Source organism: Sebastes umbrosus, chromosome 19, assembly GCF_015220745.1.
Source record: "Sebastes umbrosus isolate fSebUmb1 chromosome 19, fSebUmb1.pri, whole genome shotgun sequence".
In the NCBI taxonomy this organism is placed as follows: domain Eukaryota; kingdom Metazoa; phylum Chordata; class Actinopteri; order Perciformes; family Sebastidae; genus Sebastes; species Sebastes umbrosus.
Genome location: NC_051287.1, coordinates 14,258,198 through 14,272,088, shown reverse-complemented (window position 1 = coordinate 14,272,088; position 13,891 = coordinate 14,258,198). Strand labels below are relative to the sequence as shown.

General features: G+C 42.6%; 1 protein-coding gene across 1 annotated transcript in view; it reads right to left on the bottom strand.

The window, feature by feature from the left end:
• Positions 1–13,513, bottom strand: part of LOC119478264 (potassium/sodium hyperpolarization-activated cyclic nucleotide-gated channel 1) — an 80,155-nt gene extending 66,642 nt beyond the window's left edge. Inside the window, exons 1-2 of the mRNA XM_037752883.1 lie at positions 13,158–13,513; positions 6,240–6,663 (exon numbers count right to left, since the gene is read on the bottom strand). Coding sequence (XP_037608811.1) covers positions 6,240–6,663; positions 13,158–13,513 — 780 coding nt within the window. The remainder of the gene's footprint in view (positions 1–6,239; positions 6,664–13,157) is intronic.
• Positions 13,514–13,891: the final 378 nt, after the last annotated feature.

Below are 13,891 nucleotides of genomic sequence, written 5' to 3'. Positions count from 1 at the left end.
TATTTTTGCCAGTTAAAATAGATACTAAAACTGAGAATGTTTGAATATATTGTACCTTAGATACTGTAGATTATAGCACAGTAACGGACATATTGGCAGCTTGCTATGTCTGAAGTATTATAACAAACATCTCAAAAGCTTTAGCCTGAAGCTGAGATGTTCCTCTTTTTAGTATTTAGTATGTACTCAATTATGGTCAATATTGGAGGGTGTAACGATACATCGATCTGGATCGATATATCGGTTCAGTGATCAATGCTCCAATATCATCGATGTATAGTGAAAACATCAATCATCTTTAAGATTCACCTTTACTTTGAAACTCCCATGGCACGTCTGCGTCACCATTTCCGTCCAAGCGCACCTCCTCGCTAGAGAGCCCAGTTGATATGAATGTAACTGATTGTGTTAAATAGGAATATGATATCATCTCATATGGATCGCAGGCCCCTGAATTGAATAAGGGGAAATTGCCACCTGGTTGTCATATCAGCAAATATCATATTGTTGTTTAAAGAATCAATATAATATTATATCATGATGAAACTTGTGATTTAGACTCCAAGTCAATATACCTTTCACTGAGCACAGGCGTGGTACTAGACAGTATGAAATGTGCTAATGTTTGCAGTGAGACACGACATAAGTTAAGTAATACAGTTGTAGACTGTTGTAGAGTTAACAGATAAATTGTGCCTGAGGCCTCAGTAAAGGCTACAACCGCCCCCGGGGGGGGGATGGTATGCTGCCACAAGCCCAACCTGAGCCCTCGTGCTTGAGCTGGGATCTGGCGGTTGGCCTGGTGGCTGTGATGAGCCAGATGTGGCACTGGGAGCTGTGGGGATTCTCTACAGCAGTTTACAAATGTTATCCCCTCGGTCTGCTTTCGTGTGTTTTTATTAAAAATAATGAACCAAAACCAGCAGTAAATCTATTCCTAGAAGATCTCTCCAACATTAGCACATACTGTATCCAAAGGAAACAGCAGAAGTTGGAAAAAACTGTGACTGTAAGGTCATTGGGATAATTAGCTCTGTATCTGAGAGGACATGAAATAATAAGGAAAAACATAAGGGAAGCAGGGTTAGAAATGAATAGGAGCAGGGGGCAAAAATGCCCTTGAAAGATCTGAAAATGCCTGTGAAAATAAAGATGAAAGGGCAAAAAATGCCCCTGATAACTGTTCTCATTAGTCCATTGAATTATTAAATATAATTCCCCTGTGGGCCACTATAAGTGAATGGTAGGAATCTATGACTAGGGCAACATGTGGGCATATATATATATTCATATATAATAGGGCTGTCAATTGATTAAAATATTTAATCGCAATTAATCGCAAATTAATCGCACATTTTTTGTATCTGTTCAAAATGTACCTTAAAGGGAGATCTGTCAAGTATTTAATACTCTTATCAACATGGAAGTGGGCAAATATGCTGCTTAATGGAAACATATGTATATATTTATTATTAGAAATCAATTAACAACACAAAACAATGACAAATATTGTCCAGAAACCCTCACAGGTACTACATTTAGCATAAAAAATATGCTCAAATCATAACATGGCAAACTGCAGCCCAACAGGCAACAACAGCTGTCAGTGTGTCAGTGTGCTGACTTGACTATGACTTGCCCCAAACTGCATGTGATTATCATAAAGTGGGCATGTCTGTAAAGGGGAGACTCGTAGGTACCCATAGAACCCATTTTCACCTCTTTGTAAATGGCCATGATCATTTTTCCTCTGCAAAATTAGCGAAAGTTCGGAGCATCATTTGGTGTCATGTTTCAGTCCAGTATTCACTCTCCTTTTAGCTCTGTTTTGGTCTCCACCAACTCCTGAGGGAAATATCTGCTGCTTTAGCTGTTAAATGCTTCACTATGTTCACCTGCTAGTTGCTAACTTTGTCTGCCTGCTGTTTGGTGCTATAGGTGGGTAGTGTAGAGCGGGTTATCAGATTATTTTAACGCCACTAATTTCTTTAATGCATTTTAGGTTGTAGTGGGCTCAGTTATAAAGTGAGAGTGAAGATCCTGGCATCATATGAGACTAGAAAAACCTAAGGAATCCATTGTTACCAACCATGTCATAATAGCTTGTTGCGAAAGAGGCTAAATAACACTCAAAATTTAAGCTAAATTTTAGCGAGGAAAAACTGGTATGGTCATTTTCAAAGGGATCCCTTGACCTCTGACCTCAAGATATCTGAAAGAAAATGGGTTCTATTGGTACCCACAAGTCTCCACTTTGCAGACTGACACACTGACAGCTTAATCACAATTAACTGTAGACAATCTAGCGATTCAATATTTTAATCGATTGACAGCCCTACTAATTTTATATTAAAACACTGTTTTAACTAATGTTTTATTAAGTAGTTACAATGACCAGAATGCTTAAGATGATATCAACGAGGCAAAACAACATGCCCTTGAAAAGACATTCCCCTAGGCACAAGATGTGACTTAGTCTACATTTCTTGTTGCCCTTTCTGGCGCACATACAAAGTGCCCAAAACACTTTCTGTGTAGCGAGCAGGTTATACACGTCTTCGAATCGAGCTACACATACTGTGCAGCGAAAAACATGCTGATGTCACTTAGAATCACTTATAATGTGTAATCCAAGTGCTTACATGATCACAAGATTATTAAAAAAAACACTGAGTAACTTCCAGGTTGTGCAAACAGTGTCGCCGGCCTCCGTTTGATCGGTGCTTGTTTAAATTGGGATGTTTGAGTATACACGGCGTATTTACTGCTCTGCGTGACCTTCACACTGCATGCTGCAATTTCCCTAAGCACCGTGCATCGCAATAATTATGTGTGAGCAAACAATCGAATGAATTACTGAACAAGCACACACAGAGAGAACCACGCATACAGATAGAAATAGTAGCATCTAGTGGCATGAGCTGAGGTCAGAGGTGTCGTACTAATGCTTATTCAAACTATTGCGTCAAATATAGATTTCTCTTTTTTGCCGTCATTATTTTCCTCACTAACGGGCAGAGCCAGATGGAGTCATCTACTACTCCTCTCTAATGACTGACAATCGGAGTGAGCTGCTTAAATAAGATGCATCAGTTCCTTTGTGGCCACTAATACTGTTGCCACTCAGCTGTTATACTTAGACCACAATACGCAGCAGCCACTTCCCAGCAGTGCCGTCCATACAGTAAGAGGTTCCTGTTTTGACCTCTTAACGACGGAAAGTATTTACAGAGACATGAAATAAGACATTAAGACAACTCGTTTAACATGTATATCTCTGGTATCTATCACACCAAGCAGGAAAAACTGCTCCTGTGAGGTTAAAAAATGAAGCTTGTAGGAGCCTGTGAGAAGAAGACACGGATATAAAACCAACGGAGAGTGTTGGCCGAACAACAAATCTGACTTAGCCCAGTTCTGACGCTGATGAAATAACGTCCCTCTTTACTTCCCAGATGGAGGGAAGAGATGGTGACAAAGTGAAAAAGAGGGGGGCAGGGAGCACACGACAGATGAAGGAATGACGGACATGCAGGCTGGGAGATGATTTATTGTCGAAACTCACTGTCTGAATAACTAACTGAGTCCGTCCCAAGGCTGATGTAATGATGGCTCACTGCTTGAAACCCATTATGAAGGCAGGGGACTGCATTTGTCCCTCCATTAAAACGCTAATCACGCATCCTACACCTAACATGTTACGACAGCTTGGAATATTTCCCATCGAGTGCCTTTTCTTTCCTCTAACGTCTCTTGCGGACGTGTCCGATTCGCTGTTTGTTTCCATTATTCAGTGTGTCTCTATTTAATGTGGTTTACACCAAAATAACTGTAGTTAATTTCTATACTGTATTATTTAGACACAACAACATGTAGAGAAAGATGATGAGTGGAAAGGGTGAGAAAAAGGCACGCAAGGAGGGGGGAGAAGCAGAGAGGCAGGCAGAGTTTGATAAGCAGAAAGACGATTGGAGACAAAGAGGAATGACTGAGCATGAGAGAGACGAAGTGAGAGCGCGGGGCTGCGAGCTCGGCTGTTGTATCCGAGCGTTATGACACATCCCTGTATACTGCACTGCCTGCATGCTCACTGCAGATTTTCATTAACCTTGCGGCACCGTCTATTTGTGTTTTGCTAACCTGGTCCATACCACCTCATCCTCCCACTGCATGCAGCTCCCGCAAACTAGACGGCGATATCATATACGGTACTGCCCCTATCTGAAATTCATAAACGACTTCCCACATAGTGTTCATGCCAAGATAATAACACCAATTGCAATCCATATGGTGCTCACTTTCAGAATATGGTTTGTGCTGTGTGTGTGTATCTTACGGTAACAGCTTGAATAATGCTTTGCCGAAGCATGAATAATGCTTTTGTTTTTCAAATGCCACATTATGCAGCGAGGGTAATATAACACAGTTTCAAACATCCACTGGGAGAAAAATATAAGCTAGCATAAACACTATAAAAGTCTGTTGCCTCACTGGTGCTCGAGCACAAAGATGATCTTTTCCCTGCTCCAGAAATGTTCACTGATCCATAGCATGGAGGCTGGGAATTGGACACGCTGCACAATTATACTATAAGTTCTGGCCGGATACTGTTCGTGATTATAGCTGCTAGTGTGCTGGTGTAACCAAATGTTTTGCCAAATGCATCTTTATACAATAAATAACCTATTTTTTCAACCCCCATTGTTACTGATATATCATTGAACTATACAGTGTGTGCACTGCCAAGAATGTAAACCCAGGTTGAGCCCTGACAACAGCACAATTTGCTTCAGCCAGTGTAACAAACAGCACGGATAACAGCAGCGATAACAACAGGGGAGTCAGACAATGAGGGGACGGACAGCGAGCTGTGAGACAAGGACGTTCAGGACGAGGTGAGAGAGAGTGAGGCTAGCTCATCTGAAAATGATGGTGTTATGGCCGACCGCTTATCTAAACTACATTTCAAATCAAAACGTAATGCTTTAGGTCATGATGTCTAAAATGTATCCATCTGCTGGAATGGTTCAGTCGTGATACGGAGAAGCACCGATCTTTCGGTGTGTAATGAAGTCGTTACCAGGAGGAGGAGAAGACTAGAGCTTGGTTTTGGAGTCAGGGAGTGCAATGATTCGATGGAGGGTAATGCTGTATCACTCTTTGTTATGTCCGGTGGGGTTTAACCTTGTGGGTGTTCACACAAAATCAACCAGAGTCACCTAGTACAACCACACCAACAAAACATTAAAGCATCGGGTGTTTTGAAGTGGGGTTTATGTGAGGTACTTATCCATAGTCAGTGTATTACCTACAGTAGATGACGGCCGGCACGCCTCCAGTTTGGAGAAGCAGGCAGGAGTTACCGCACTGAAGCAAAGTAATATACTGCTGTGGACGGGGCCGGCAACAAAACATATTTTAGCCAACTAAAAGAAAAGCCAAGTTTACCTTGCCGTGAGTTAGCTATAGTCTGTGTTTTTGACGGGGAACCGAAGCTGTAAGCTACGCTCTCGCCAAAGCCACCAGACTCTATTGAAAAAGAAAACAGTCATGTTTAGATGAGTCTTTCTTTTAGGCGGGCGGCTAAAATACATCATGCTGCCGGCGGCCCCGTCCACAGCAGTACATTACTTTGCTTCCGTGCGGCAACTCATGTCTGTTTTTCCAAGCTGGGGGCGTGCCGACCATCATTTACTGTAAGTAATACACCTACTATGGATAAGTACCTCATACAACCCCTCTTCAAAACAACCGAACTATCCCTTTAAGAAAGTAGCTCATTTAGCCTCTAATATACCTTTATATAGACACATCGTTATAGTCTTGATAAAATAGTTGCCTACATTATATTATGCCCTGAATCCATATATACCCATTATATAAAGCATTTCTTCCTGAAAGAATGGAAGCAATTACTTTTGATTACTGATTTTCAATTAATTTCACCCATCAATGAGCTGAAACTGACATTACCACTTGTTATCCACAGATAAGCCTTCTGACCAGGGGTGATTGACAGCATCTATTAGTATTGAATGTGCACAATTATATCTGCGTGTTAACCTTTCAAGGTTGTTTCCGTGCTGCTGGGAAAAGAATCCAGCCAGGGAACCACAGTGCAGCACAGGAATATAAACAACCAGAATTCTCTTACTGTGCATCTTCATCCTGCTATCTGCTTTTATATCAATCTCCTTTCTGTTAACTGATGTAGACAAGACAAACACACATATACACACCTCCTCCCACTGATGTATGTATCTGATGAGTCGGGACAGTCTCAACAGACGCAGAAGACTGAGGATCTTGGTGAAGCGGACGATTCGCAGGGCGCGGGCTGTTTTATATACCTCCGAGTCAAAGCCTTTCTCCACTATTAAAAAGATATAATCCACTGGAATGGAGGAGAGGAAGTCCACTACGAACCAGCTCTTCAGGTAATTCATCTTGATGACCTTGGGGTCGAGGATGATCTCGGAGCTCTCCTCGTTGACGATCCCCGTCCTGAAGTTCATGACCAGGTCCACCAGGAAGATGGTGTCCGAGGCCACGTTGAAGACCAGCCAGGTGGTGGTAGTCTGCTCTGAGAAGAAGGTTATTCCCACAGGAATGATGATTAGATTCCCCATCATCATGATGAGCATTATCAAGTCCCAGTAGAACCTGCAAAGCGACACACATGAATCAGTAATGAGCGGTAGAAAAACATGTTGTTAATGCAAGACATAATGTATTCACATTTCCAAAGAATGTAAATACGCCTCACAAAGACTTTGTCTGAGAGGATAAAGCTGTCCAATTTATGCATCAAAATCATCCATTAAGGCTGTAAGAGTGAGGCTAGGAAGCATTAAAGTAAAAGTAATAAAGTATATACAGTCTACAGCAGCAGTGCTTTGAGATGAATGCTAACTTACAATGAAACATGTTGTTGTTTAGCAGGTACAATGTTCCCTAAATCTCTTCTCAGTCTTTTGCCAAGGCTCAAAGTTAACTATGATTCAAGGACACGAAGAAAATGTGCTGCTGGCACTTGCTGTATGTGCTCAGGGCCCTGCTAGAATGAGACCCTCTCATCCTTCCTGGCTGTGTTAATGTCCCTGCCCTCTGTCTTGTGATGAACAGAGCCAGAAGTGATTCATCAGCACCCTGCTCTTTTCACGAAGTGTCCTGGGCCTCGATAAAGGGCCGAGCAACCGTGAATGAAAATAGATGCTTTCAGGAATCCTATCTCGTGGCTAAAAACTCTCCACTGACGCCATCCCCGCCTGCTCCTCTGCTACGCCTTGCTGCCCATGCATTGCTGCTGTTGGGAGATGGAAATGGACTGGCTGGCTGGTTTGGCAGGCTGCCTGTCTGGCTGGCCACCCAGTAATGGATCTGTTTGAATGAATTAAGACAGGGCCTTGGCTTTATAAATATCCACAGATCATGTGTCCGATAATTGTCTTCACTTCAACTAAACAGCGGTCACCTAGGTGGTTCATAATATCCACCATAGGTATTTTTACACCAGCAGGCATTGAACCGGGGCTTATGGAGTGGACTCTTCATACAAAAGAGCCTTGACTTAATACCTTGGGTGGGACAACGAAGCACAGAACATGATTTGACGCTATTCATTCCTCAAGTTTTAATGGTAGAAACATCTGAAAAGATCTTTATACCACTCAAACATTAAACATTAGCATCTGTTAAACTGCTATGTTTCAAGTAATAGAAATGTTTTCCACTCATATTAACATAATCAAAAGCCCACAGAGTGCCCACATATCCAAGATATTTCTCTTTCTCTCATGACTTGTGTAGGTGGCGTTTATACTGTACATGACCTCTCAGACACCCACTTATCTAATGAATAAAACATTGTGTTTTCACTTCTTGAATTAGAATAAAACAGGAAACAGCAAACAAAAAAAAAAAAGCTGCATTAGAGAGAAGTTGTTTACAAAGTTAAAGAATAAAAGAGCATTTCAGATGCTACGTGAGTTGCCCCCTTTCTTTTTAAAGAGCCATTCGATGCAGTCAGCTATGACGACAGCTCGAAGACTGCACCCAGCTCTTGCTACATCGTTTTATTAAGCTCTTTACTTTAATGCTCCAGCTCTGGGAGTGCACCCAGTCCCAGTTTAACCAGTAGCTGAGAGCATGTGCGTCATACACCGGCATTTCAGTCAACCTCCTGCTTCAGGTTCAGCAGCTCCATCGGTGCACTTACTTCCCTTCCACATCCACCCGGAGCTCTAGCAGTATACGCCCACCTCCAGCTCCGGCCCACATGTTGCCCAGAGGTTTTGCCACAGCTATGCATTCACATCCTTATGAGCTCTGCACCCTGTACTGCTGCTAGTCATTTTGTATGCTGAGTCCCTCTTCAATTTGTCACCCCGCACTGGAACGCACCAACAAACTGCTGTTCTGATTGATTAAAGTGGGAGTTGCAATCACTGGATCACTGTTCGCAAACACAGTAGGCTCCGCATTCACACTGCCGACACAGCATTGGTTCATCTGCCAGGTTGTACAGTACGCACCCTGTATGAACTAATACAAATGAGTGATTCTTACCTCAATATATCACAGACAACAAAACCAACCAAAAAGCCATACAGGTTATTTGCCAAAGGTTGACTCTCTTATAGCCCGATGGACCGGTCTATAGTACCTAAAACAGGAGCTTGGAGCTACAGCTTGGTTGTAAACCAAACCATGAAGCACGGTGATCATACTGTAGCTACCACCCCTGCCGTAGATCAAAGAACCAGCGTCAGTCGAACAGTCCTGCTCCAAATCAAGCCAGCTCATTCTTTCTTGTAGGTTTCCTCCCTACAACAAGTGCTCCATCATAATCAATGCCAGACCACTTCTGCCAAGCAACAGAGGGAACCCCAGACAATCTTACTCAGCACAAGCCAACCCAATTCAATCTGCAGTTTGACAAGTATACTGTATGGGTCTGTGCTACAAGAGGTGACATACATGTACTGATGTATACAGTGAAAAAATGGGAATTGGACATACATAAATGGAGGTCAAAATCATCATCATCATCCGTCTCTTGGAGGGCAAATTTTAAATGACCTGGACAGGTTGCCAGAAAAACACTGCCCCTAATTTTCTGCACAAACAGAACAGCAATGTGGCTTTTTAACTACTTGTTATGGCTAAAACACACCCATCTGTCTTGGCCCTCTTCAAAACCTACTCTGAAAGAAAACATCCCTGAGAGTCATTTAGACTACGACAAAGGCCTCTCCTTAGCATAACCCTAGGCGTGTATGAGGCCATGCATGAGGCCTCTCTAAAAATCTATGAATAATGAATATTACTAACCTGCCATTAATCTTTAAGCAGCCACTGTGTACAAAGAATAAGTTGGATATCAAGTTTCAAACACTCCCCCAAAAGCGTAATAAGCCCTGTGTGAATAGCGGTGTCATTCATGGACTGTACTTTACGTAAGAGTTTTCATTAAGAGACCATACAGGGTTTTCTCTTTTTGGTCGTATTAAGTTCTGCCACTGATATAGAAAAGTATAGGGGACAGTAAATGTTTCATATATTCTTATACAAACAATCTAAAACTAGAGACTACAGCTGTCCTCGACTAAAGAACTTCTTAGTCGACTAACACTCATATAATTTTGTCGCCTAATCGATCTGTAAAACTGAGCGTCTCCGCAAAGAGTACCCTTTCCCAGACCACATCCAATTTTCAAACTTAGCCTTCATTTTGATCTCAACTACACACCTGTAAAGTTTGATAACTGCATCTTGCACAGTTGTAACGCTAAATCTGTCCACAGACAACACCTGTCAGAGTACCGAAAACCACGTTCTGCGGTAGTTCCCCCTACGATAGGTGTCTCCAGGACCACATTTCGCCATGACAACACACAGACTCACCAAGGTAAAAACAATACCGGTCACACACACAGGCTGACGCGGCTGTTCATAACTAAGTGGTTAAGTTAAGCCCCGCGGTAGAGAACTAGATTACCTTTTAAGCTACAGTACAAGGGGACCTGTCAAACAAAGTGTACCCTTGCACCTCCATCATTTATGCACCAGCGTGATAGGTAGCTTGAAGCACTGGGATATGACTTCACAAGCCACGAAGCAATCTCACTGGCATAAAGGGGTTGTGTCTTTAAACTGGCTAGAGGACAAGGACTCCAGATGAAACGCCCTTTAGAAAATGTCACGAGGAAGGAACCTTAGGGGGCCCGAGTTAGTGATATAAAAGGGACAATCTCCTTGAGCTGAGATTAAATAGCAAAATCCACATTGATGGCCCAATATGTCTCATAGAACATGCTCTAAGACATGCATACTGTATGTGTAATACAAATCCATTATTTCCCGTTATGTAGGTTTATGGTTCAGCATACTGTAGATCACAAATACACTTAAGACCACTAATTAATTGCCAGCTGTGAAAAGGACTATATGCGTATCATTGAATTGTTCAGGTCTAGTAACCCTTTGGCCATCTTGCAGAGTGGGGGTCAATCTCCTTACATAATTGTTTTCAGAGACTGCTAAGCTCATTGACTGTTGTGTTGTGATACTAATCCTTGCCCACCATCATTGTACATCTGTGTGAGCACATGGGCATGTGCATATGCCCGTGTCTTTGCGTGGGCGCATACAGGATATCCTACTTAGCATTATCATTTATGTGTGATTATACGGGAAGTGTAGTTTAGAGCCATTGTGATGTGTTTCATCTCACTGTTGCATAATTCAAATTGTTGCACACCAATAGAAGCAATTGTAACTTTCAATTCTTTAGGTTATAAATTCAGCTTGCAGACTCCAGCAGCAAAGAAGCCGAGAGTTTTTTAATGGCATAAACATACTTATGCAGCAATGACAATGAGCATGAGATTTGCGCTCACCATAGCTAATACCACACACCCTAAATCATACCATTTTGAACACACACACTACTGTCAACCTTTCAATCTATTGCTACCGCTTCAGCCGACACGCTGGGACAAAGTATGTCTCTCTGTGCGTCATGACTTATTCTTTTTATTTACTTTTAAATGTTTAATAAGAGGCTGCAGCGACGACATCCGCTATGATTCATCTTTTCCGTAGTTTCATAACAATACACACTGAAAAAAACTATTCATATCTGAGGGGAACAAGAAGAAAAATAAAGATGAAACCATGATTATAACGATGCTTTTAGGGATCTTTGTGGGAAACATAAACATAACTAGATTAGTCTGTGGTTAAAAAAGAGAAAGAAAAAGTTCAAAGTTCATGATCAAGTCATTTGCACATGTGCATATGCCCGTGTCAAGTGCAGGATATAGCATTATTCTTTATGTGTGACTATAAGGGAAGTGTATAGAGCCGTTGTGATGTATATTATCTCACTTTTGCATGATTCAAATTGTTGCAAACCAATAAAAGCAATTGTAACTTTCAGTTCTTTAGGTTAGAATTCAGCTTTTTTTGGTCAGATGTAGCAGCAGCAGCATAAAAGCTGAGGATGCTGCATACTCAGGCCTGCTCTGACTTCAGGACCAAGGACAGCTCCTCCTGTGTTAAAGGCAAGGAGGGATCAACGTGTCCTGGCACGTTCCATTTAGCTTCAATGGAAAACGGGGATGATTGTCACCATCAAGCTGCTGCCAGGGGACACCGGTAAAGAGACTGGGCCAGATGAGATGCTTAATTGGTCGAGTGGTGAACTGTAAACACGCAGCTTGTGGAGAACCCGGCGCCCTGGCTGTGTACCTGATCTCATTTGTTTACCATTTGAACGCACTGTGCCAGAAATGTTGGAACAAATTAGAAGTCTGAACTCAACACTGGCTGGGCTCATTTTGCAACACTTAAAATGTAGTTTACAGCCTCACTCCTTTAGCACAATCACAATATGGGCTTTGCAAGGTGAGAGAATGACAAGCCAAAATAAAAAATAAATAATAATTATGTCCACTGTGGTATTTAGTGAATGCCAAGGAGGGAGGTGAAGGAAAAGTGGCATGAAACACATTCCATCACATTTCCTTCCCTAAAAAACACACACCACTCATTCATTAGTGGACTCATTTGCAACACTTACTTATCATAAATGTGTGATAATAGGGGCGTTGCATCTTTTCAATCCAAAATGTAGTTTACAGCCTCACTCTTTTTAGCACAATCACAATATGGGCTTTGCAGGTGAGAGAATGACAAGCCCAAAAAATAAATAAATAATCATGTCACTGATGTGGTGTTTGGTGAATGCCAATTGGGAGGGGAGGTGAAGGAAGAGTGGCATGTAGTTTACAGCCTCACTCTTTTTAGCACAATCACAATATGGGCTCTGCAGGTGAGAGAATGACAAGCCCAAAAATAAAAAAAAATAAATAATAATCATGTCCACTGTGGTATTTAGTGAATGCCAATTGGGAGGGAGGTGAAGGAAGGAGAGTGTGGCATGAAAACACACATTCCATCACATTTTCCTCCCTAAATCATTCATTCATTAGTGCATGTTTGCAGGGATCAATTCTGACTTGATTCATTCAAAAACACCGGCCATTTTCCCTCATAATCGTTTCACCCTGCACGATTTTTTACCGCAATCTGTGCATTTTTTTTACGCACAAAGGCCCCCTTTCGTCGCCTACAATGAAATGTTTACAACCCATGATGGTGCAACGTCTCACTTAGTGTGTCACGTTGTGTGCAGGCATACTGTCGCAATAAACGATGAGGAGAAAGCTGACACTGAATGTGCTTCTATAACAAGCAGAGAAGAGGTGTGTGTGTGTGTGTGTGTTTCCAAATCATGACATTCACCAGCCCTTTTCCAAGGACATCTCAACACATGATGATGCACCTTTGCGCTTATAATGCAGTGTCCCCTCTCTCTCTCTCTCTCTCTCTCTCTTATTAGAATGAAAATGCCGCAATGAAACACCAATGCACCGAGCACATCATGTGAAGTGAAGGCTTGATCCTTTCAGCCCCTGCATACAGAGGTAGATAATCGGATGCAGGGGCTGCAGGGTGCATGGCATGGATGACAGAGCTTTTATGTGTGGAAGGTGTATCTAGCTTTGCAGAGCCTCTGGGTGGATAAAAAAAAAAAAAAAAGGAGGGAGGAGAAAAGAAGAAGGAGCAGGTGTCTTTTTTCCAGCTCTTACCTAAAATCGCTATATGGATGAATGATCCAGTATCCGGCCGTTTGCACCCTCTCCTGCTCTTTCTCCACGGCTTTCTGACTGCCGAACATACGCAAGGAGAACTTATTGACTCCGGGCTGCATCATGGCCCCAAATTGCCTCTGCATGAAACCGTGTTGCCTGGCCGCACCGTCCAGATCGTCAAACCCAACCATGGCCTCTTCTCGCTCTCCCTTGTTGAAGCCCACCGAGTTAGCGTGCTCCTTCTGGCTGCCTGTGTTGTTCTTCTGTATCGAGTCTTGCCTCTGGAAAACATTATTCCCATCCGCCTTCTCCTCCTTGTTGCTGCTGGAGAACGAATTGGATTTGTCTTCCATGGTGGGGTTTTTTCTCTGCGTCTCTTCGGAGAGGGAGCCGCCTGTGAGCTCTCCTTTTTGCTCTTTTTCTTTTCTTGTATTATGTCCTTCAAAAAAGTGTTTCAGCTCCTCTCTGCCTTTCAGTGCGAGTGCTGCAAACTGAGAGACAGAGTGGCCGAGGAACCCTGTGGATCAGGTTTCTTGGGTTACCGCCATCTACCGACGGCCCCGGCTGCTGCTGTACCGTCCAAAAGCTGCTCTGCTGCTGCTTTCTGTCTGTCTCACTCCGCACGGCACTGCGGTTTCACTGGCACATGCTCCTGCACCTTATTTACATAATGTGGCCTCCCACCTCTCTCTCTCTCTCTTCCTCCCATCATCCTCTGTCACCCAGTATCA